The sequence below is a fragment of the Tursiops truncatus genome, chromosome 6, assembly GCF_011762595.2.
Source record: "Tursiops truncatus isolate mTurTru1 chromosome 6, mTurTru1.mat.Y, whole genome shotgun sequence".
Taxonomy (NCBI): Eukaryota; Metazoa; Chordata; class Mammalia; order Artiodactyla; family Delphinidae; genus Tursiops; species Tursiops truncatus.
This window is the reverse complement of record NC_047039.1, coordinates 32,119,510-32,145,794: the sequence shown is the minus strand read 5'-3', so window position 1 is coordinate 32,145,794 and position 26,285 is coordinate 32,119,510. Positions and strand designations below refer to the sequence as shown.

The 26,285-nt window shown below is 34.7% G+C and overlaps 1 protein-coding gene across 11 annotated transcripts in view; it reads right to left on the bottom strand.

The window, feature by feature from the left end:
- Nucleotides 1-26,285, bottom strand: part of AGTPBP1 (ATP/GTP binding carboxypeptidase 1) — a 170,933-nt gene that overhangs the window by 32,786 nt on the left and 111,862 nt on the right. For 10 of the 11 annotated variants that reach the window (XR_012332465.1, XR_002177387.3, XM_019940383.3 and 7 more), the window contains 6 exons: nucleotides 11,270-11,357; nucleotides 7,695-7,839; nucleotides 4,920-5,073; nucleotides 3,702-3,882; nucleotides 2,267-2,396; nucleotides 1,093-1,224 (listed from right to left, as the gene is read on the bottom strand). Coding sequence is in view for 9 of the 11 variants with exons in the window: in XM_019940383.3 (XP_019795942.2) it covers nucleotides 1,093-1,224; nucleotides 2,267-2,396; nucleotides 3,702-3,882; nucleotides 4,920-5,073; nucleotides 7,695-7,839; nucleotides 11,270-11,357 (830 nt within the window). In the remaining 2 variants the exon portion in view is untranslated. The remainder of the gene's footprint in view (nucleotides 1-1,092; nucleotides 1,225-2,266; nucleotides 2,397-3,701; nucleotides 3,883-4,919; nucleotides 5,074-7,694; nucleotides 7,840-11,269; nucleotides 11,358-26,285) is intronic. The other variant, XM_073806008.1, reaches the window with a different exon arrangement.

Sequence of the window (26,285 nt, the reverse complement as noted above, 5' to 3'; positions counted from 1 at the left end):
ATGGTCAGAAGAACTGAATAGATATTTTTCCAAAGGAGACATACAGATGGCCAACAGGCACATGAAAAGATGCTCAACATCTCTAATTATTAGAGAAATGCAAATCAAAACCACAATGAGGTATCACTTCACATTGGTCATAATGGCCACCATCAAAAAGTCTACAAATAATAAATGCTGGAGAGGGTGTGGAGAAAAGGGAACCCTCCTACACTGTTGGTGGGAATGTAAATCGGTACAACCATTATGGAGAATAGTATAGAGGTTCCTTACAAAACTAAAAATAAAGCTATCGTATGATCCAGCAATCCCACTCCTGGGCACATATCCAGAAAAGACAAAAAACTCTAATTCAAGATGATACATGCACCTCAATGTCCACAGCAGCACTATTTACAATAGCCAAGACATGGAAGCAACCTAGGTATCCACCAACAGGTGAATGGATAAAGAAGATGTGATGTATATTATACAATGGAATACTCTCAGCCATAAAAAAGAATGAAATTTTGCCATTTGAAACATCATGAATAGACCTGGAGGGTATTATGCTTAGTGAAATAAGTCAGACAGAGAAAGACAAATACTGTATATTATCATTTATATGTGGAACCTAAAAAATAAAACAAATGTATATAACAAAAGAGAAACAGACTCACAGGTATAAGGAACAAACTAGCCATTACCAGTAGGGAGAGGGATGGGGTAGTGGCAAGATAACAGTAGGCGATTAAGAGATACATACTATGTATAAAATAAATAATGCATGAACAATACAAGGATATACTGTACAGCACAGAAAATACAGCCAACATTCTATGATAACTTTAAATGGAGTATAATCTATAAAAATAGTGAATAACTACACTGTACACCTGTAACTAACGTAATATTGTAAATCAAGTCTACTTTAATTAAAAAAATGTGAAAAGCAAAAAAAATTAGAAGAAACATTTAAAACGAAAAATCTGAAACAAAATGGCAAAATGGTACCATTTACTGAATCTGAGTAGTTCCTATATGTTAAATTATTTTCTGCAGTTTTATGCGTGTTTGAAATTCAAAAATTCCTGCCTTATCTGTAATAATTACCCTGTATCCCACATCTTCCACAACATCACATGAAGCTGCATTGTCATTCGTGTGCCACACTGTTTCTTTGATGCTGCAGCCATACATAAATACATTCTTCTTTCGGGAGTGGCCATGATAATCACAATAAACCTTGAAAAGATAATATATTTTAAAAATAAAATCCTTCAAATTCATATATTGCCAAGTAAAGCTAGCTAATATGAAGCCAATAAACAGTTCTGTGTTCCTTTGTCCTTTTATTGTAACTGAGCCACCATTTAACAAGTAGAATCAATAAAAGTAATAATACATATCTACTTCTGGAAAGGATCTATGATTAATCCTAGAATGGCTAAATCCTTTGCAGGTAGGTCCTGCATCAAGCCACGAGTTCCACTCTTTCTTTTGTATCTACTATTCATCACTTAAAAAATAATAAATTCAATTATAGGTCAAATCTACAGCTGCACTCATCACTGCCCCAAGGGTTGTTAAAATATTTACCTAATTTAAGAGAACATAAAAAATGCTTTCATGAAAAACATTTTAAAAGGGGTATGGTTTCCCTTTAATTTTTAAGAGCATCATTTTAAAAATAGAAAATGGACAGATTTGCATGCCAATTTTGCCCCTCTGCAAAGTGTTCTATCTTTCCCAAAGGAAGATTAACTCATTTAAAGATTAAAATAATGGAAACATTCTAAACAAAAGTTGCTGAAAACAGAAGAAACACACATACACAGTTCAGGAGAGCCTCCCACCATGCCTATATTACCTTCCCTATGTGTATAGTCGAGACTTACCTGCTTTAGAATTAGCTAACGAGCTCAGAAATAAGTTTCTACTAGTTTGAGAATTTGGAAGATACCTATTGTACTTTTACCTTGATATTGTTCAAACAGTGAAGTTAAATAGCTAAAACTTACAGCCAGGAGTTACCACTATTCATAAACAAAACAGAAAAGTAAAGGGCTCATGAGAATTATAAAAATTAAATCTAACGAAATAAGAATATGGATACATTGTATTAATTTGACAACATAATTAATACACAAGTGATAGATAACAAAGATGTTTTAAAGAAATTGCTTTTGAAATTAACACCCAGCTTTTATAACCAGAAAATAATCTACAAAATACTAACTTACAACAAAATCACCTCTTTGACTATACAAACAAATATTGCACTTACCAGTGGTAAATGCTTCACTGCAGCCAGATATTGCAGCAGACCCTTGGCATGATAAATTGTAGGATGTAAATCTGGATTTGGACTTTGCCACTGTCTATTCAAATCCTCTCCACTTAAAGAACAGCGGTGACTACACATATGTAAACACAATGACAAACACTGGTACCAATCAACTCTTACATACACTTGATTTAATTTTATGATTCTATTCCACTAAATATTTCATTTCAAACAGGTATAAATGGTGTGCTCACCAGAATGCATATTATAGTCAGTAAGTAAACATTTACTTAGCATTTGCTATGTGCAAGATCTTGTGTTACATGCATTTAACTGTGGTAAGCTTGCAGATTTATGTCAAAATTTTCAAGCTATAGGAAAAATTCTCCATTCTGGGGTTTTGTTCCATACACCATAAAATTTATTCATGGTCATATTTTCCATTCTGACTACATAATAATCATTTCTTATGCTAACATTCTGTATTTTGATTGTATCAGTTATTATTAAAAGTGCTATCTGGCCCTCCTTCTAAGAAAGATAAGTATTGTGTATGAAAAGCACACATTCTTGCAAAAATTCAAATACATTTTCATTAATCATAGGTATTAAGTATTAAAGCCACTGAGCAAAAATTTAAGCAAATGGTCATAAGGTGATAACAGAAATATAAACAGAATTCTAGCTAGTCAATATGTTTCTGAATTAAAACTAGACATAAAATCTCATTTTAGTTCCATAATCATACTACCTAAACAGAAATTATTCTATTTTTTTAATTCAAAAATTTCCTAAATATGAGAAATATTCATGGTTCTTTTATTGAATAAATAAATATGGTGTCCTCGACTTTGGAGATGCTCATGACAGTTAGACTAACTCCCCCCTTTCAGAAGCATTAAAGAGACCTTGGTCTAATTTACACAATAAATGAACTGTACCAACTATAAGCCACCTCCACTTAAAAAGTAACATTCCAGTATTTCCACTCTAAAGAATTCCTACTCATATCAAGAAGAGGTTAGCAGATGGAGCCAATATTCCATATTAGTGGAAAGAGATCCCAGAAGATTCTAAATCTCAAAACAACCTAAGATCACGCCATGTCAAATAAAAAGGACTATAAGACAATGTGCTAAAAATCTTTTTCATATCCCAATACTGTAATTTTTCTAAAACAATTCAAGCAGACATACATTTTATAAAATTGTATTCTCATGAATAGATACAGAATTTCTCAAAATATCATAGTACTAATATACAAATTATACTTTCATTTAAAAATTTATCAGATTAATTCTTCACTAAATTTGTTTTGTTCTAGAAAAATCACTAGATTTGTTTTTGAAATTAACGTGGATGCTATTATTTCAACAAGTTTATACAGGACAGCCACAACAATCTATAATATTTCTATAACTATTGCTTAACTTACTTTCCATTGATGACACCATCTGGATTTAGCATAGGGACAATTTTAAAAATATAGGATTCCCGTAAGCTCTGAGCAGTAGGGTTATTACTCATGAGATACTCCAATGTTCCTTTCATTACCCAACTTGCATTAGTCTCTCCAGGATGCACCCGAGCAGATAAGAAAACGTAAGGGCGATTTCCTAAAGTAGACATAAAACCTCAAATTAAAATGAACGTCTACTAAAAGTCTGTATGATGTTTGACTTTGGGGCTTTAGAAATATTTCTACTCAATTGTGAATACTGATATAAAGTCAAAGTAGAACTCACTGTGCACCTACTATATACCAGCACTATACTAGGCCCGCTAGAGAAAACAGATATAAAACCCATATAAGTCATGTCTTACATGAATATAACACATTAAACAGTATTTGAGTCATTTATTTCACAACAATTAATCTAACATATAAAATTAATTGTTTAATATTATCTTGGTTTCATAAAGAACAAGCGTCTGGGGAAAATAGATGAAATATAAATTTATTTTTTATAAAGTCATGGAAAAAAGAAGGAAAATATAATCTTATTCTTGTTTTATAGTCGCTATGATAAGCACAGAACAATAGGTATGTCTGCTCAGAGATTTACAAAGAAAAATATTTTTCACTATACATTTAGATATACAGGGCTACAAAATAACCATTCAATTCACCTGCTCATATTTTCATAAATAGCAAGCTCTTTCTCTTTCCTGAAAATATTTTACCTTCTTAACAAAATTAGAACAGTTTTCTTATATGTATATATATTTTTTTACCATAGCTGTACATTTGAGGCAACTTTAAAAACATAAATGGCAAGGAAAAACAAGTAGCTATTCAGTACTAGCATCAAAATACTTGATAGGTTTATGGTAGTTTTATTTATAAATACAATTAATTGTAAAGTCTTAAACTGATGGTATAATTTGTTATACTATACTTTGGGTATGACTTCTAAGAATAAGAACTACAGAATATTAGTATCAAGACACCTCAGAGGTCATCTCAGGCAGCTCCCTCATATGAGGAAACTGAGGCCCAGAAGTGGGCCCGAGCTAGGCAGTAACAGGACCCAGACTAGAACCCAAGACTTCTGATGCCTATTCCTAGCACTAATGCCCTTACAAAATAGTCATGAAGCAAAGAAAAATAAGTAAGAATGATTGGTATTGTGAGTGAAGAAGACAAACTTACTGAATTGACAGATATGTTCATAATAATTAGACTCTGGCATTGCTGTTATAGTCACCAAGGGACAGCTGTTTCCAGACAGGGTTTCACATAACACATCTTTTCGAAAATAGATTTGCTGAGGATTGTGTGCTGATTCCAATTTTTGAAGATGCATCTTAATAAAAATTTAAAAGCAAAGTATATAATCATTTAAAAACTCCCTATGATGAACAGAAATAAATGCATCCAGATCTTGAACATAACTAAAAGTGAATCAGATTCCTAATCCCTTCTCTGGGGATTAGGGTCCAGATGCAGTTAAATATCAGTATTTGGGAACTTGAGAAAGGGGATGGATACAGTTTGGATACCCTTAATAGTGCGATATAACCAGTGGGGTCAGCGGCAGCAGCCTGTAAATAAGCACATTAGTATTTCTGTAGCAAAGCATATGAAGAGTCACGCTAAGCAGAATCAATATTCTAAATAAGCTCACATCAATTCAGGCCAGGCTTTGCTGCCAAATGGGTTATGAAAATGCTTTTGGTTTTCAAAGCCTTCTGAATGTTGAAATTTTGTGACTATAGATCTGTTAACGGCAACCTAAAATATGGAGAATGAATATTATGCAGCACAAATTTTTTAACAATCTTTCCTGATTTCAAGATTAATAAAGGCTCATTGTAAAATGTCTGGAAGACACAGAAAGTACAAGAAAAAATTTTAAACACCCATAATTGAATCACCTAGATTACTACTAACAAATGCCAATATATATAAACAAAACTGTAATTACATGTAAGACTTTTTATAATCTGATTTTATCAGTTAATAATTTATACATTCACATTGATATTCAAAATTATAAATATTATGCCATATCATTAAACATGTTGAATATATGTCTTTTGAAAACACAAGTTCTAATGGTTTTAGTATATGGTCACACCAAATATAAATTGTTCAATCCCTTATTTTAAAGATACTTAGCTGCTTTCCAAACTTTTGCCTATGTTCATTCACATAATCATGATTTACCATGTGGTCACTATTTCTGGGCTAGAAACTGTGCCAGGCATTGGGGATATAACAATGAATAAATGGTCCCTATCCTAGAGAAAATATACAGTGCTATGAGAGCTTGAAATAAAGGGAAGGGAGCCTCGCAGAGTCTGGGCAGGGAGGAAAGGTCTTCTAGAAAAAAATTACATTTAAAGTGAGATCCAAAGGATGAGTGAAATGGATATAAAGCGCACTGTAGGCAGAAGGAAAGCATACAGGAAGACCATGAAATAAGAAAAAAGAAGGACATTTCAAAGAACTGAAGAAGATTCATTATAGCTAGACCAGAAAGGGTAAGAAATCGAGAATTTAACACAGAAGGAAGGGCCCGGTAGACCAGTCCTTCCCAAAGCACAGTATTTGGTAATTAAGATAACTAAGTGGTATGTGGATAACCTTGAAAAAAATTTTAATAGATATGTATTTTACTGTGAATCAGAAAAAAGTTTAGCACATTAAACCTGTAATTCCACAGATATTAACTTAGGATGAGGATAATCTTTAAACAGTGAATTACTTTAAAGTCTATTTAAAAATAAATATTAAGTAAATAACAGTTCAAACAGTATGAAGAAATGGCCCAAACTGTGCAAAATAGTGGAGAAATGACTGAATGAGCTACGGTAAGAATTTTAGACTTCATACAAATGGCAAGAGAAATCACTAAGGAATTTTAAGGAGCAGATTTATATGATTAGATTTGCCATCAAAGAGCCCTCTTGCTACAGTGTGATAAAACAGTGATGAAGAGGAAAGGGGATACAAGTGAATTTGGGGACACCAGTTAGAAAGAGGTTGGCATAAGTCCAGGTGAGAAACAATGGTAATGTGTGGAAAAGGTCGTGGTAGTGGGACTGGAAGAAAGTAGGGGCATTTAAAATATACTAAAAAGGTAACATCAGTAAAGGACAGTAACAAATACCATGTAAATAACAACACTATATTTCCGATGCTATGTTATTCAGCACAGAAACATATCGGTTTATACCTTTACTGTAGGTTGGAACCTTACTAAAATAAAGTGAGCCTCATTTAATGTTCTCGGCCTTGACATTTCTTCTGCTCTATGGACTATGTTTTTCTCTCATTTTCTCCTCTCTCATAATTTGGAAGCTTGTTTCTAATCATAGTGTTCCAATTCCTTTCTGAGTAAATTGATCATACGAAGCTTCATGATCCTTGATCATTAGGACAGACATTCTGTTCTGAGTATAAATCTGCCATGCTAATTACTTGAATTTTTTGTTTTACAACGCAAATAATCAAAACATCTCAAAAGAACCCACAAAACAACTCTTATACCCCATATTCTAAGCAATCTGGATCTAGGACTCCATATGAAACCATTAGAAGAAAGGAATTCACAACAGAAAACTTAAATTGCATATACATTTTCTACTGTTACATTTTCTGTGAGATTCAATGCTTTTCATTAAACAAGTAGAAATCTCACCTAGTTAAAATTTATAAATTGTGATTTGTAGATTTCTACCCAAAGTGGAAAGTAAAAATCATGTCATATTTCCATAGTATTTCTACTAAATAAAAATGAAGACTACATTCCCATTTTACTTTAATGATTTCAACAAATGTTGTATTATTTTCTGAAGTCATCAACCCTGAATCTTTTTTTTATCTTATTTAGATATTTAATTAAAGCAATTTTTCTTCAATTATCTGACACATACACATACAACACAATAATGGTCACAGTACAACTTAATGAGTTCTCACCTGTAAAGTTGAATACGTATATGGATAGTGATAAGCAAAATAGCACACATCATCTTTATGTGGAAAAATGACAGTGAATGTAATGGTATAGTAGGATTTTCCCTTTTGCCCACCTGCAGCAATTGAACTTCTTGAGAAGTGATTTCTGCAACAGAAATGCATGTTTATTTCATCCACACCAAAATTCTGATTTTTCTTGCTATTTTAGTAAACAGAACTTCAGAAAAAAAAAAAGAAAACCCATGGTTTGTAAAAAAGTTTAACTTAAATACTTTTAAAAATTAGACTTGGGGGACTTCCCTGGTGGGCTAGTGGTACAGAATCTGCCTTACAATGCAGGGGACACAGGTTTGATCCCTGGTCATGGAACTAAGATCCCAAATGCCGTGGGGCAACTAAGCCCGCGTGTCATAACTACTGATCTCACGTGCTTCAACTAGAGAGCCTGAGTACCGCAAACTACAGAGCCCACGTGCTCTGGAGCCCGCTTACCACAACTAGAAAGAAGCCTGAGTGCCACAATGAAAGATCCCGCGTGCTGCAACTAAGACCTGATGCAGCCAAAAATAAATTAAATAAATAATAAATAAATCTCTAAAAAAAATCAGTATGTTGTTTAAAACAAAAATTAGACTTGGTACTAAAAAAGCAGTTAATTGCTATCAGCCAACATCATGACTTTCCACTTCTGGATTTACTAATTAAATAGAGCTACTACTCTATACATCAATAGAAGTTTTAGACCCCCATTCTTTGATAGCCATACACATTACTAGATCCAGGCAGTGATCACCAATGGCTGCTACAACCATTGGATGAAAGGCTGACGGATCAGACGACAATACCTGAATTCACTGATCAATTTTAAAATTACAAAAGAAGAAATAACCAGAGATGATATATTTCCTAATATGATGCAACAGGAATTCCCTGCACCATCTATGAAGTACTCTTGTCAAAAATGAAACCTGAAACTGATAAAGCTTCTACATCTAACTATGAGTTAATAGGAGATTGGTGAGATAGAAGAATTCATTAACACCACAGGGATGAAATCAGCAAAATCCAAAATGCGGAAAATCCTGCATGACAAATGATCTAATTTCTTCAATAAATAAAGGAGAAATTTAAAAATAGAGAAGAAGGAAGCCTACAAATTAAGAGACTTAAAGGACATACGTGTGATCCCTTGGTTGGTCTGATTTAAACAAACCAACTATAAAGTAACATTTATGAGACAAGTAAGTCCGAACATTGACTGGATATTTTATCATATTAAGGAATTTTCTTAGGTGTGACAATGGCCTTGTGGTTAGATTGTCTTAAATATGTATCTCAAAAAGACAAAGACCTTTGAAGTATTTATGGATAAAATATATCTGGAAAAAAATAAGGATAAAATATGCCTTAAAAAATTCAGTGTGGTGGTAGGAGTGAAAGTATAGCTAAAATGAAACCATGTGTTGATAATTGTTGAAACTCAGTGATGAATACATGGGGCCTCATTATTCTATTATCCGCTTTTGTAAATGTTTGGAGATTTCCATAATAAAAAGTTTTTAAAACTACATATTACTTTCCAGACTTTAAATATCATTGAGATATGATGACCTAAAGATGCTTTGGTCTATCAACTTCATTTCTAAAATTCCAAATCACCTTGTATTATTTAAGCCATGAACTGAAGAAAAGCCATGGCCTACAGATTACTTATTCATGCACACAGACATTCAAGGTAGATCACAACCTTAGAACTACCCTGGGATCAGATCTTCTAATATAATCTTATAAAAATCAAGCTTGCTATTAATGAAAATAAAAGAACCCTGATGTAAAAGAATGGTAGAGTCTTCATTAACTTAGCCACTACATCTTGAATAGATACTCAATGACAAGGTGCTAAGAGTTGAGGAAAATGCAAAATAAGGTCCGGAAGTAGATCCTGCCAACTCTTTCACTCCAAAAGCTTAACATCTAATTGTGGAGGTATTTATGTCACCACATTACAGCTACATGGCATTTTATAGGTTATATTCACTCACATACTCGTGGAAAGTAGTTTTATTCTCATTTTACAGATGAGACAAACAAGTATCAAAGGACAGTGCAAAAATAGTTTTTAATCCCCACTATCTGGATTTCAAGCTTGAGGAAAGCAACTAGAACAGCGCTTGTTACATAGAAAGTGGTTAATAAATATCTGTTGAACTGGCCTGAATTCCAATTCCAGATCTGGAAGTAGCCAAAAGAAAAAATAAAAACTAAACAAACAAAAATCCTTGCCATCACCCCTTACATAAAAAAAGAAAAACCACCTGAGATGCTATGACGATTCACTTTACAGTGTGAAAAAGAAAAGCATTCATTGATTGATGATTTCTATTGTGCAAAAGAAAAAGCATGAAAGAAATACTTTCTGAAAAACATTGTTTCACCCTTTAACAATTTAAATCATTCTGCCAAAATCTAACCAAGCACTTCCCAGATAATCACTGCTCTACTCCAACTTATGAGAAAGAGATAAATGATAAAGTATATTTATATTAGCCTACCATTAAAAGAAATATGAAATTCATTCAGGTGAAGAAGAATTACATATAACCTTATGCTTCTTTCCCTCATTTATTTACTATTTATTTTGCTAATAAAATGGGGAAAACCCTACTGAGATTAATTCCAAGGAACGATTTCTTTCTTAGAAAGCAATAGCACTTAAGATCTAGGTTTTTCCAAAACCCTATCTAAACCATTAAAAACAGTTTAATTTTAGAATTCTTCTTCTTCTAACGGATAAAACTAAAAGAAAAGGAACATTAGTGCTAGTTAAGCACAATATAAAATATAAAAAGTCAAAATCCACTAAACAGAAATGCCAGGATTAAGATTAATAACGGAGAAAAACAGGGATGTCAAGTGCATTCAATAGTGGATAGAAGTTATCTTGAAATGTATTACATGCAGAAACAGTAAAAATGGGAAGCAAGGCATATGATAATCCTAGATCACTTAGTCATGAATTGAAGAATAATCCAATTATTCCACTGAAGCGATAAATGATTTCTAGCACTTATTTTAACTTGATAAATAGATCACCTATTTGAAGTCAAAGTTGAACTGTGAAAGCAGAAGTAATGTAATTGTGGAATACATCTCCAAGTAAAATATTTTGGAAGTTAAAATGAGGTAAACATTTGTGTGCAGAAGAGAAAAGAATTACACTCAATATCGCCAGAATAATAAAAAAAAAAACCACTGTAAATTATTTCCTAGAGTTTCTAATTTCAGTCTTACTCAATGAAGTTTCCAGAGTTTTAAAGCTAAAAAAGTTGAGAACACGTCTAAGTGAGAGAGGCAAGATTTGGACCTAAGTCTGTCGTCTGTCTACAAAACATGTTTTATTTCCACTAAATATACCCCCATAATGGATCTCAAGTTTTTTAAAACTCTGTTGGAAGTAATACTAAACCATATCACCAAACTCAAAGAACACAATAACTTTTTATCTTTGAACTGAAATAAGATGAATTAATATTTCCTTCTGTAAACTGATGTCCTATTACTGTCAGAATACTTACTTATAGTAACAAATGTCAGTCCCCACACGAATCCACCATGGTCTAGCATTTAACGCTTCCTGAACCGAATACATGAGTGGTTGCATACCTTTGACAGAGAGAAAAAAAAGAGAAAATTCTTTTCAGAATTTTTGAGTTAAAAATTAATCTTGCCATTGTAGAAAGCACCAAACATTCAGGAAAGCTAAAAGAAAATACATTTTGGTTTTTCAGTATGCACTTAAAAAATCTGAGATCTTTCTTTAAAATCTCCTAAATCAATCAATGATATGTTTTATTTCTAGTTTTAACTAAAATGGAGTTACAACTTCAATGAGTGAAAAGTCATTAAACATTTTTCTATTATCTTTTCTGTATTAGATCAATTATATACATTATAATTATAATGCATAATTATATATAATATATTAAAATTATATACATGTAATACATATTACACTAAAAATTATACATATATTCCTTATAACAAGTGAAAGAGACAAAAATATATATTAAATTAAGTATGATCACCCCTCTAACTCTCCATAGATTCCCATCTACACCAAGGTAAGGAAAACAATGCCACTAAAATGGCATGACTGTTTTCTTCCTCAGCCTTCTCCATACAAATGGGTGTTTATAGCATGGAGAAGGAGAGAGGGGATGAGGAGGAAGAGGGACTGTTAACAAAAACAGAATTAAATATATAGTATATTTTCTTAGGTAGTTTTAGAAATATACTTTCCACATGCACTTTAAAGTCATTTTAAAGGTTTCTAGGTTTCTAACCGGAATTAATGAAATTCATATGTTAATTTTGGAAAGGTTGACAATTTTTATTGAGATCTCGTTCAACTTTCATTTCTTCATTTTCTTGCTACAGAACCATTATGTTAAACTTATCCCTGAGTATTTTTATTAGTCTTTAATAGTCTCTTGGGTTTTCTAGGCATACAAATCATATCATTTGTAACTTAAAATATTTTATCTCCTCTTTTAGTATTTATAAGAGTTACTTTATTTTCTACTGTTATTATATTCAGAGAAATGAAACCACCTCAAAAATGATTCTGAATATAGTGGTAAGAACAAAACTCTGTCTTGATAATTTCAATCAAAATACTTTGCCATTCAATGCAATTATTTGCCTATTGTTTTTTAACAAATCAACTTTATCTTATTTAAATAATAGAAAGAGCTAACACTGAATAATTTCTATGTGCCAAAGACTGCTCTAAGCATTTTTACATACGTTAAGTCATTAAATCCTCACAACAACCCTCTGTGGTAGGTGCTATGATTATTCCTATAACTGGAGCAGTTTCTCCCACAATTCTTATTACATTTAAGTGTTTTTAATCATTTCATTAAATGCCTTTTCAGCATCCAGTAACAGAATCACATGGCTTTTCTCCTTTGGCCTCTTGATGCAATAAATAGATAGATTTCCTATTGTGAACTATCCTTGCATTCCAAGAAAATGCTATTCTTTTACTGCTGTATGATTAAATTAGCTAAATCTCATTTAGAATTTCTGTATTTAAAAATTGTCTTTAAAAAAAAATTACCTTTACCAAGCATTGGTATAATATTATACTAGCTTCAGAAAAACATATTAAAACGCTGCCCATCACTTATTAGAATAAAAGTAAAATCTATTTTTTTAGAAGTAAATATAATTTAGCTGGAATATCATCCTGATATGGTGACTAATAAATACATTTTTTATTTCCTTTTCAACAGTTATAGTCTGTTCAGAATCTTTACTTTTTTCAATCAATTTCAGTATTTCTATGTTTTGTCTATTTCTATCTCATTATTTTCGGCATTTTAAAAAATTCTCTTCTCTATCCTTTTGGTTTTATTTTTTGTTTTTCTAATATCTTGAGTACTTATTTTTTGAGTACTTAAAAACTGAGTACTTGAGCAATAACTTATTTTCAGTCTTTTTATTTTAAATAATGCAGTTATTAAAGGCATTCAATTTTCCTCCAAATACCAGTTTAGCTATGTCCCCTAAGTCTATAAAGTGTTCTCCTTTGCTATACTTTCTAGATCAGAGCCATCCAACTAAACTTTCTGCCAGAATGGAAATGTTCAGTATCGGCACTGTCCAATGTGGCAGCCACTAGCCACGTGTGGCTATTAAGCACAGGAAATAAGCCTAGTGCCACTAAAGAACGGAATTTTAAATTCTCACAATAACTGTCTTCTAATCAGGTTGTAATTCTCGGAGCTTTTGCTCTACCTATGTGGGTGCCATGTGGTTATGGCTGTTGTATTGTATAAGAGGTTAGTGTTCTGTATAGCAAATGAAACCATCAACAAAATGAAACAGCAACCTAACAAATGGGAGAAAATATTTGCAAATCATATATCTGATAAAGGGTTAATAACCAAAATATATGAAAAACTCATACAACTCAATAGCAAAAAATCACACAATCTAATTGAAAAGTGGACAGAGGATCTGAACATTTTCCAAAGAAGATATACAGACGGCCAACATGTACATGAAAAGGTACTCAACATCACTAGTCATCAGGAAAATGCAAATCAAAACCACCATGAGATATCACCTCATACCTGCTAGAATGGCTATTATCAAAAAGACAGAAAATAATAAGCACTGGTGAGACTGTAGAGAAAAGAGAACCCTTGTGCACCGTTGCTGGGAATGTAAATTGGTGGAGTCACTATGGAAAACAGTATGAAGGTTCCTCAAAAAATTAAAAATGGAACTACTGTTTGATCCAGCAGTTCTACTCCTGGGTATTTATCCTAAAAAACTAATTCAAAAGGATATGCACCACTCCCCATATGCTCATTGCACCATTACTTACAACAGCCAACACATGGAAGCAACTTAAATGTCCACTGATAAGTGAATGGATAAAGAAGATGTGGTATGTATATAATGTATGTATGAGTGTGTGTGTATATGTGTGTGTACATAGTGGAATATTATTTAGCCATAAAAAAGAAGGAATCCTTGCTATTTGCAACAACATGGACAGACCTTGAGGGCATTATGCTAATAAGTAGGACAGAGAAAGACAAATACTGTATGATCTTGCATATATGTGGAATCTTAAAAAAAACAAAAACCCAAACTCATAGATACAGAGAACAGAATGGTGGCTGCCAGAGGCAGAGGCTGGAGGGGTTGGTCAAGTGGACAAAAGGTATGAACTTCAGGTTATAAAACAACTAAGTCATGGTGATATAATGTACAGCATGGTAACTATAGTTCATAATACTACAGTGTGTATTTGTAAGTGGCTCAGAGAATAGATCTTAAGAGTCCTCATCACAAGAAAAATAAAGTGTAGTGATGGATGTTAACTAGACTTACTGTAGTGATCACTTCACAATATATACAAACATTGAATCATTATGTTGCACACCTGAAACTAATACAATGCTGTATGTCAATTATATCTCAATGGGGGGGAGATTTGCAATTATTATAGCATCTGCAAGGACTGCAACTTGTAAATACACAATATCCAGTCAGCGCTTTTAACCCTGAATTATTCTTTGTCTGACATTAATATTACCACTTTTCCTTTATTTGCATTTACCTAGTTGATCTCTGCCCAATCGTTTCTTTCAACTTTACTTTATCATTTAATTAATAAACACACACACACATATTCTCTGACCCTACAAATTGTATAATTTTTGATATCTGATTTTTGAGGACATTTTGGCTCATTCATAGTCAGTAATGACAGACAAACATTTCATTTCATTCCTTCCATCTTACTTTCTTTCTACTATTCATTAATTTTTTTTTCCTTCTTTACAACTTATTTCACTTGCTTGGTTACATTTTCCCACATTTCCTTTTCTTCTTCTATCATTTGAAAGCTTTCTTTTGTGTTTCTCAATTCTATTTCCCATCCTAATAGTTATGATTAACTGATATTTCTCTAGTATACTATTATCATATTAAATAACTAAGCAATCCCATCAAGACACATTAGCTTTCACTTCTCCCATATCACCCCTTTTAGAACATTTTCACTTAACACATTTTATAAATTTCAAGTCTTCTATCTTGAGGTCTTTTTCCTCATTTATTTTTCTCAGAGAGGGTTCAGGGTAGCAGATTTTCTGAATTCTACATATACACAAACATGCAGTTTGTTGGCCGTGACAAACAAATGACAGATTTTGCAAAAGACATTTGGCGCTCCTCTAGCTTCTAGCACCACAGATGAGAGTCCAATACTAACCTAATTTTTTCACACGCAGAACAACATAGTGATCAAGAGCATGCAGTCTGTAACCAGACTACCTGGGTTTGAATTCCCACTTTACCACATGCCACATGCATGATCCTGGTCAGATTACTAAACCACTCATGCCCCCTTTTTCTCTTCTGTGGATAACAACCATGCTAGGTTGGTTTGTTGTGTGGATTAAGAGTATCACATGTGTTAGCACTTAAAGAAGGCCTGGAACATGATAAATTTTCAATAAACATTAGCTGCTGTTATTATCAATATTATTTAAGTACTGTAACCAGTTCTTTTAAAGTGGAAGTATGTTAAGATTTTCTCTTTATATCTGAAACTCAGGTATTTCACTGGTACATATAAAAGATTCCTGTCTTCCTTATTTCTTCCTAGGAGTCAGTGAGGCATTTCAATCCGAAACTTCAACCTCTTCCAGGCACACAAAACTCATAATAATGGTTAATTATAGTAAGGTGGAACAAGGTTCAGGCTGAAGTCAAAGGGCATAAAAGATTTATCTGAAGTGTTCTAATTTTATAAAAGACAATGTATTCTCTTATTACTTTTAAGATGATGGTTAATTCTGGTCATAGTGAAGGGAGCTATATTTGGAAATTCTGACTATAATGAAAACCATCTTAACAAAATAGGTTGCCCCAGTAAGAATAAATCAAATGAGGTAACTCAGATTGAATAAATCACAGTCTACTCAACCTGATACAGAAAGGCCATATTTGAGTAACTGATTTAATCATTAGCCAAAGGATAAACTTTTATGTGTATAAAATAAATACATTAAGAACTGTCAAGCTTGTCACTTGAATACAGACAATCAAAATATTAAACTGCCGGAGTGAACCCAACATCGAATGGCAATAGCCTCTAATAATATCTATGTAAAGGCTTAAGTTGTACTGAGTACATGCTCAGTAACAAGTGCAGATACAATGAAAGACAAGGTGTTTTAGGCCCTAATCATCAAATGTATTGTGAATCACAGACTCAAAATTTTCAAGTTGAAGCTAACACCATCATTTAACAGATGAGGGGGAGCTTGAATAACCTGAAGGTACCTATCACAAGCTGCATATGTTATCAGTAACTGTACAGAGAAAAAAACACATGCTTCTAATATGGCTGGTATCATAGCAGAGTCATACTAAAAACAGGAAGATGAGATTCTTGGCCTGGAGGGTAATGGTAGCCACTTTAATCAGAATCGCTCCACACATCCTCACCAAGAACAAATAAATAAATTCAACAAGTAGCACAAATAAAAACTACACACGCCCAGGCCTTCAGCATTACTGGAAGACAGAATGTAACAGACTTCAAGTTGCCTTTATGTAGAAAAATGGGCAAAGATATACCACAGAAGTGGAAACAATAAAGGAGGGATTGAAATCATGAGCTCAAAGTAGATTGCAGGCTAAAAAATACTAAGTGACATGAAGAAGGAATTTTATGAAGTCACAATTCACAGTGAAAATATAGCAAGATGCAATATCTATGCACCAGATAAGACCAACCTCTTAATATAAGGCAGAAACTAGAGGAAATACAGGAGAAGTGTTAGAAACATACTACTGATAGCAGATGCTAACACTCCACTCTCAGTACAAGTCAAACTGATTAAACAAAAATTAAGAATATTTATATAGATCTAAATAACATAATAAGGCAAATCTTATACAGATATGTTGAACACTGTATCCTGATAGTAGAGAATATACCTTCTTCTAAGAGCATGTGGAATATTCACAAAAATTGACTATATATTAGGTCAAAAGGAAATGTCAGTTCCATAAAAGAGAAATATTACAAACAAAACTCTCTGATCACCATGTAATAAAACTAAAAATTAAAATCAAAATGAAAAACAAAACAAAAAGGGAGGATACCCATGCAGAGGCAAGGGAGACAGGTTGACTTGGGTGTCAGATCTTGAAAGGTGTGAGGAGGGCATCTGCCCGAAAGTGCAAAGGACAGACTGTTATGTACACTGGAACTGATCAAATAAATAAATATATTAAGAATAGTAGAAGCCAAAATTCTCCATGTTGGAGAAGGAAGTTGTAAATATGGAAAGAAAACTAGAATAAATCCTGTGCAAGTGAAGGTATCAGTGTAACTTCATGGAGATACTGTGTGTGTGCTTGTGTGTGTGTTTGTGTATAACATGCACACACAAAAATAAACATACACATACGTATAACTTACTACCAATGAAAATTTCTACATAAACGCTTGTATATACAAATACATATTCCCTGGCTCTATCCATGGACAGGTCCAATAACAATGTACACACTATGCATACAGATCTTATTTTTAAAATACCATTCTCCAAACCAGGGCTCTTTGAAGAAATGACTGTTGAAAGGCAAGATGAGCCCTGAGCATCCTGTGCCAAAAAGCAAGGACACCTATAAAGGATGATGGGGACACGTCAAAAGAACACAAAATGCAGCATGCAGAGATCCCAATGGCCAAATCCCGGGCAACTTAAACATCAAAATAAATAATGATAGCAACAAATTACAACCCACTGAGTAAAACAGTAAACAATTCTACACTGATACTAACATGTAAAATACTTACTAACTACAGAGAAAAAAGGTAACTTTACAATGGAAATGTCTGGCAGACACCAACTTAATCAAGTGAATAAATTATTACTATCAGTAATAAAACAAAATCCTGGGTCACCAAAACACAATGTCACTTCTGTGATGTTCCTCCCGAAGATGCCTAACTTAAATCAAATCATGAGGAACATGAGACAACTCCAAACTGAGAACCATTCTACAAAATAAGTGCTATAATTTTCAAAAGTGTCAAGGTCATGAACATTAAAGACTGCAAAACTGTTCCTGACTAAAATAGTCTAAAGAGACTTGACAACTAATTTACAACATGTGGTTTGAGCTGAATCCTTGTGCTATTAAGGTCATTAATGAGAAAATAGGTGAAACTTAAATGGGGGGGGCTCTAAGGATTAGATGGGATTCATATATCAATGATAATTTCCTGATGTTGATAGCTATCCCATAGTTACATAGAAAAATGCCATGTTTGCACAAAATACACTGAAAGTGTTCTAGGGTGATGGGGCATCACTTTCGAAGCCCAACATGTAGATAAAGGGTATAACTTTTCTGTAAGTTTGAAATTATTTCAAAAAAAATATTTAGAAAACGATGATCATAAACTGAACTACCGTCTTCTTGACATATATTTTGTGCGTGGCATTTTATGTTCCTAATAGGATCTTCATAGTTCATTCGTCCATTGCCTCATTTATTTAATAACTATTTACTGAACATCTACTAAATGCCTTACTGTAAATAACAGTGGTCAGCAACAGATACTGTCCCTGATCTTGTGGAATATACAAACAGTTTGCGGGGAGGGGCACATAGAGAGGAAAGGTATTAATCAGTCCCATACAAAAACAACATAAAACTGTGAAGAGTGCCCTAAAAGGAAAAACTTACAAGCAACATTTATCAAGGGGACTAAGACAGTCTGGGGAGTCAGGGAAGATTTCTTTAGTCAAGAAATAGCTCAACTTCCAAGTATGGAATTAACTAATGTGAGCAAGGTGGGAATGCTACAGAATTGACTCCAAAATGCTATTTTGTTGCCTGGTTCCACATATGTTCAATTTATATAAGAGAGTGGTTAAAAATCTTCATATATCTGGAAGATATGGGGGAGGAAGGGCAGGGGGAGAAAGAGGGAGCTTGTGACTAAAGCTCTAAGTTACTAAAACGCAAGACTGCCATCTAGTGGTAATTTGAGCAAACCCCTTTCAGGTAAGGGGGGGGGCCAAGAAGGGGGAGGGAGTGACGGATTACAACAGATATATCAGTAGTATATAGTGATATAAATTCTCATATACAAATTTACAAGTAAGATCATTCATTGTGAGAAAACTAAGAAAACTAATATTTAATAGAATCACCTAAAAATTCTCCAAGAAAAGGGCAACTTGTGAAACAAAAGAAACTATAATTCTGCTCTTTTTTGAGGGACACTGACAAAGAACAAGACCTCTATTGGGCACATCTGCTAGAAGAACCAACATTTAAATACTTCCCCAAGCAGCATGTCCCAATGGGGAAACATTTTTTTTTTACAATTTCCTAATTAATATTATTTCCTGACTTCAATCATGCATGGCAATTAAATAAATTCTTCCAGCTGAAGATGCTTCCACTGCAAATATCTTCAGTCATCATTACATCCCTGAAGTGAATTCAATATGAATCTCATGACAATTAACATTAACTACATAGTTGGTTATCATTTCTTAAAATGTTGAATTCTAATTTACTAAAATATTGGTCTCTCCCTTCTTCTAACTCTATTGATGTTCAGACAAACCAAGATTTGCTGTATGTTGTATTACCCTAACAAATCTAATAGTAGAGTTCATTTGAAAATTACATCTACCTAACAACTCTTTCTACAGCTTCTACCAGCCTCCTAGTTAAATACTTACAAGTATAGGAAAATAAAAGACTCACAACAGACAATTTCTTGTCAGAATCTGGGAGGAATCTCTACTAAACTTAAGACAGATGGAGCAGGACTGAAAGAAATCCAGTACAGAATATGCCTCACAATCTATTTTTATATATACATATTTTGGTTCCCCATAGCTAAAAGAAGTGTTGTACTACACCTTGTAGGCCCTTCAAGAATAACACATAAAGAAAATAAAGAACAGCAAAAATAGAAAACATTAAAAAAGTATCAATTATAAAAAGAATTTTAAATAGGTTAAAATCACATTTTAAAAGGCAAGGGTCGAACAAAATGCAACCTCTATTTACAAAAACAGTCAGCAAAGATGTATCAAACAAATTCAAATCAATATAATATAAAAATACAATTCTGGGGCTTCCCTGGTGGTGCAGTGGTTGAGAGTCCGCCTGCCGATGCAGGAGACACGCGTTCGTGCCCTGGTCCGGGAAGATCCCACATGCTGCGCAGCGGCTGGGCCCGTGAGCCATGGCCGCTGAGCCTGCGCGTCTGGAGCCTGTGCTCCGCAGCGGGAGAGGCCACAACAGTGAGAGGCCCGCGTACCGCAAAAAAAAAAATACAATTCTGGGCAAAAGATACTGAATGGAATGAATGTGACTATTTTATACTGTTAATGGGTATACACAAAAGGAACAGGAAAAGTTATAAATGTCTATGTGCCAAATGATACGGCATTAAAATTGAAAAAAAATATGTATATATTTTAAATACCTCATTTTAAATGAGGTATTGACAGAAACATAATAGAAGTGAAAGACTGTTGGGTTTTCTTAAGCCTTGGGCAAGTAGACAAGATAAAAAATAAAAAAGGATACAGAAAACTGAATAAACAAATTTATAACAATAAACTTAACAATGTATGTTAAATTATGTTGCCAACAAAGAATACATATTTTCCAAGAACCTGTGAACACTAAAACTGATCAGATATTAAGCCATAAAAATTATTTCAAATCATAAATTTCACATCTATGAACAAAACTGATTAAAATTTGAATGCAATGAGAAAAATTACAGCCAAAATAATTTAACCAACTAAAAATATAACAAACCCTTTTCTAAATAATTCTTGGGCCAAAAGGGATACCAAAACCAAACACAATTAGAAGCCATCTAGAAAATTACAAGGAGGTCTTAGTATCAAAATCTGGAGGGGAGGGGATACAAAATTAAGTTGTAATCGAGAACAAATCCAAAACCTAAACCCTTGCAGGAGACTTCCCAACATGGCAGAGTAGAAGGACCCTGAGCTCACCTCCTCTCAGGGGCACACCAAAATCACAACTATCTGCAGAACCACCTATGAAAAAGCCTAGAACCTACCAGAAAAGATCTTCTACAACTAAAGATATAAAGAAGAACCACAACGAGACGGGTAGGAGGGGGAGAGTCATGGTATAGTCAAGACGCATGCCCCTCAGTGGGCAATCCACAAACAGGAGAACACAATTGCAGAGGTTCTCCCCAGGGAGCAAGGGGTCGAAGCCCCACATGAGGCTCCCTAGCCCAGGAGTCCTGTGCCAGGAAACAAGCCTTGAGAATGTTTGGCTTTGAAGGCTAGCAGGGCTTAAATTCAGGGGGGCTGGAGGGCTGTGGGAAACAGACCCTAAAGGACACACACAAAATCTCACACGTACCAGGGCCCAGGGAAAAAGAAGTCATTTGAAAGGAGCCTGGGTCAGACCTAACTGCTGATCTTGAGAAGTCTCCCAGAGAGGAAAGAGGCAACTGGAGCTCACCCTAAGGACACAGACACTGGGGGCTGCCATCTTTGGGTGCTCGTGCTATCAGACACTGGTGCTGGCAAGTATCACCAGTGTGGAATCCTCCCTCTAGTTTATTAGCCCCAGGACCCCAGGACTCAACAGCCTGTAGTCACCAGTTCTGTGACACCTGAGGCCAAGCAACTAACTGGGCCAAGACATACCCCCACCCACCAATAGGCAGGCTGCCTTAAGAACCCCTGAACACGGCTGTGCCCACCAGAGGGCCCAGGACCTGGCCCCACACACCAGTGTGCAGGCACTAGATCTGGGACCCCCAGGGCCCTACACGCAGAGATTCCAAGACCCAACTCCACCTACCAGCAGGAAGCTGACGCTGGCCTCAGGACCAGCCTCACATACCACTGGACAGGCACCAGCCCCAGGACCCACTGGGCCCAGCCCCTGCCCAAAAACAAGCCTGCTCCAGCCTCAAGACCAGTCTCACCCACCAGTGGGCATTCACCAGCCCCAGGACAACCTCAGCCCTGAAACCTGCCAGGGCAGGACCCAACCCAACCACTAGCAGGCCAGCACCAGACCTGGGACAGTTGGGCCCTAGTCCCAGCAAGCCAAGACAAGTTTCAGGACACCTCAAACCCTGCAGCCAGCTGTATCAGGAACCAGCCCCACCCTCCAGTGGTCTGACACCAGTTCTGGGATCCCTGGGCCCTCTAGCCAGACCCCAGCTCTGTTTGACAGTAAGGCCAAAACCAGCTCCAAGACCTGGCTTCAGCCACCAGTAAGTGAGCACTGGCCCCAGGATCTCCTGGACCCCAACTCTGCCCACCAGTGAGCCAGCACTAGCCCTAAGGCCCCCTGGGGTTCCACAGCCAGCCACCTCACAACCCAGCCCTACCAACCAGTGGCTGGTAGCCTCCACACAAGGCAGGGCTTGGCAACCAACCAGACCAGGGGCCAGCCACACCTACCAGTCCACCCACAGTGGTCAGCCCACCACAATAGAAGGACCCAAAAAGCCCATGTAGGAGGCACCACTAGAGCACACAGTTCTAGTGACCAGAGAGAAGTACACAGCTGGGGTGCACAGAACATCTCCTACTAAAAGGTACTTTTCTAAGGTCAGGAAACACAACCAACATACCAGATACATAAAAACAAAAATAGCAACTTAGGCAAAATAAGTTGACAGAGGAACACGTTTCAAACGAAGGAATAAGGTAAAACCCTAAAAGAAGAACAAAATGAAGTAAGTATAGGCAATCTACCCAAGAAAGAGTTCAAGGTAATGACCATAAGGATGATGAAAGAACTCAGGAGAAGTAAAGATGCACAGGGCAGGAAATTATAAGTTTTTAAGAAAGAGTTGGAAAATATAAAGAACAACCAAACTGAGATGAAGAACACAATAAATGAAACAAAAATTACACTATAAGGAATCAATAGGAGACTAAATGATACACAGGAAAACCATCAGCAACCTGGAAGACAAGAATAGTGGAAATCACTGACGCTGAACAGAAAAACGAATAAAAAGAAATAAGGACAGAGACCTCTGGGGCAACATCAAGCACACTAGGATTCACATTATAGGGGTCCAAAAAGGAAGAGACAAAGGAGAAAATAACACATTTGAAGAAATAACAGCTGAAAATTTCCCTAACCTGCGAAAGAATACAGAAAGCACAGAGAGTCCCAAACAGGATCAACCAAAAGAGGGCCACACCAAGACACAATGTTATTAAAATGGCAAAAACATTTTAAAAGGAGAGAATATTAAAAGGAACAAGGAAAAAGCACTAAGTTACATAAAAGGGAACTCCCATAAGACTATCAGCTGACTTTTCAGCAGAAACTCTGCAGGCCAGAAGGGAGTGGCATGATATATTTAAAATGATGAAAGGGAAAAACTACAATCAAGAATATTCTACCTGGCAAGGCTCTCATTCTGATTTGATGGAGAGATCAAATGTTTTGCAGACAAGCAAAAGCTAAAAGAGTTCAGCACCAACAAACCAGCTTTACAAGAAACGTTAAAAGGACTTCTCTAAGTGAAAAAGAAAAGGCTACAACTAGGAACAAGAAAATTATGAAAGGAAAAAGCTCATCAGTAAAGGCAAACATACAGTAAAGGTAGTAAAACAACATGTACAGAGCTAGTAGGAAGGTTAAAAGACAAAAGCAGTAAAATAAGCTATACCCACAATAGGCAGTTAAGGAATACACAAAACAAACAGATGTAAAATATATATGATATCGAAAATGGTAACTGTGAGGAGAGAAGAGTACAAATACATGGTTGTTACAATGCATTTGAAATTAAGAGATCAACAACCTAAAATAATCATGTATATAAATATAGATTGCTACATATAAACCTCATGGTAACAACAAAACAAAAATCTATAATAGATACAGACACAAAAGAAAAAGGAATCCAAACATAACACTAGAGATAGTCATCAAATCATAGGGGAAGAGAACAACAAAAAAAAAAAGAAACAAAAAAGACCTACAAAAACAACTCCAAAACAATTAACACAGTGGCAGTAAGTACATAAGTATCAATGATTACTTTAAATATAAATAGAATAAATGCTCTAATCAAAAGACAGAGAGCAGCTGAATGGATGCAAAAACAAGACCTATAATATATGCTGTCTACAAGAGACTCACTTCATATCCAAAGACACAAACAGATTGAAAGTGAGGGGATGGAAAAAGGTATTCCACGCAAATGGAAATCAAAAGAAAGCCAGGGTAGCAATACCTATATGAGACAAAATAGATTTTAAAACAAAGACTGTGACAAGAGACAAAGAAGGATATCATATAATGATCAGGGGATCAATCCAAGAAGAAAATATAACAATTACAAATATATATGCACCCAACATAGGAGCACCTAAACACAAAGAGCAAATATTAACAGACATAAAGGGAGAAATCAACTATAACACAATATTAGTAGTGGATATTAACACCCACTTACATCAATGGACAGATCATCCAGACAGAAAATCAATAAGGTAACACTGCCCTTAAATGACACATTAGAGCAGATGGACTTAATAGATATATATAGAACACTCTGTCCAAAAGCAGCAGATAACACACTCTTTTCAAGTGCATATGGAACGTTCTACAGGATAGATCACATGCTAGGCCACAAAACAGGCCTCGGTAAATTTAAGAAAATTGAAATAATATCAAGCAACTTTTTTGACCACAATGCCATGAGACTAAAAAAAAAAAAAAAAAAAAACCTGCCAAAAAACACAAACACATGGAGGTTACACAATATGCTCCTAAACAACCAATGGATCACTGAAGAAAAAAAAAAACCTGGAGACAAATGAAAACAAAAACACAATAAATCCAAAATCTATACAATGCAACAAAAGCAGTTCTAAGAGGGAATTTTAAAGTGATACAGCTTACCTAAGGAAACAAGAAAAATCTCAAATAAACAACCTAATTTTAAACCAAAAAAAACCCAAAAACCAGAAACCTAACCTTACACCTAAAGGAAAAAGAACAAACAAAACCCAAAGTTAGTAGAAGGAAAGAAATCATAAAGATCAAGAATTAATAAAATAGAGACTAAAAAGAACAACAGAAAATATCAGTGAAACTAAAAGCTGGTTCTTTGAAAAAATAAACAAAATTGATAAACTTTTAGCCAGACTCATCGAAAAAAAAGAGGGCTCAAATCAGTAAAAATCAGAAATAAAAAGGGAGAATTTATAAGCAACACCACAGATATAAAAAGAATCATAAGAGATATGCCAGTAAAATGTACAAACTAGAAGAAATGGACAAATTCCTAGAAATGTACAATCTCCCAAGATTGAACCAAGAAGGAATAGAAAACATAAACAGAGCAATTACCCATAATGAAAGTGAATCAGTAATTTAAAAACTCCCAAAAAACAAAAGTCCTGGACCAGACAGCTTCACAGATGAATTCCACCAAACATTTAGAGAAGAGCTAACACCTATCCTTCTCAAACTATTCTAAAAAGTTGCTGAGGAAGGAATACTTCTGAAATCATTCTATGAGGCTAGCATCACCCTGACACCAAAATCAGACAAAGAGATCACAAAAAAAGAAAATTACAAGCTAATATCACTGATGAATATAGACTCAATAATCCTCAACAAAATATTAGCAAACTGAATCCAACAATATGTTAAAAGGAGACCGTATACCATTATCAAGTGGGATTTATTGCAGGGATGCAAGGATGGTTCAATATCCACAAATCAATCAATGTGATACACGACATTGACAAATTGAAGAATAAAAACAATATGATCATCTCAAAAGATGCAGAAAAAGCTTTTGACAAATTTCAACATCCACTTATGATAAAATCTCTACAGGAAGTGGGTACAGAGGGAACATATCTCAACATAATAAAGGCCATATATTATTAGCCCACAGCTAACATCATACCCAATGATGAAAAGCTGAAAGCATTTCCTCTAAGATCAGAAACAAGACAAGGATGCCCA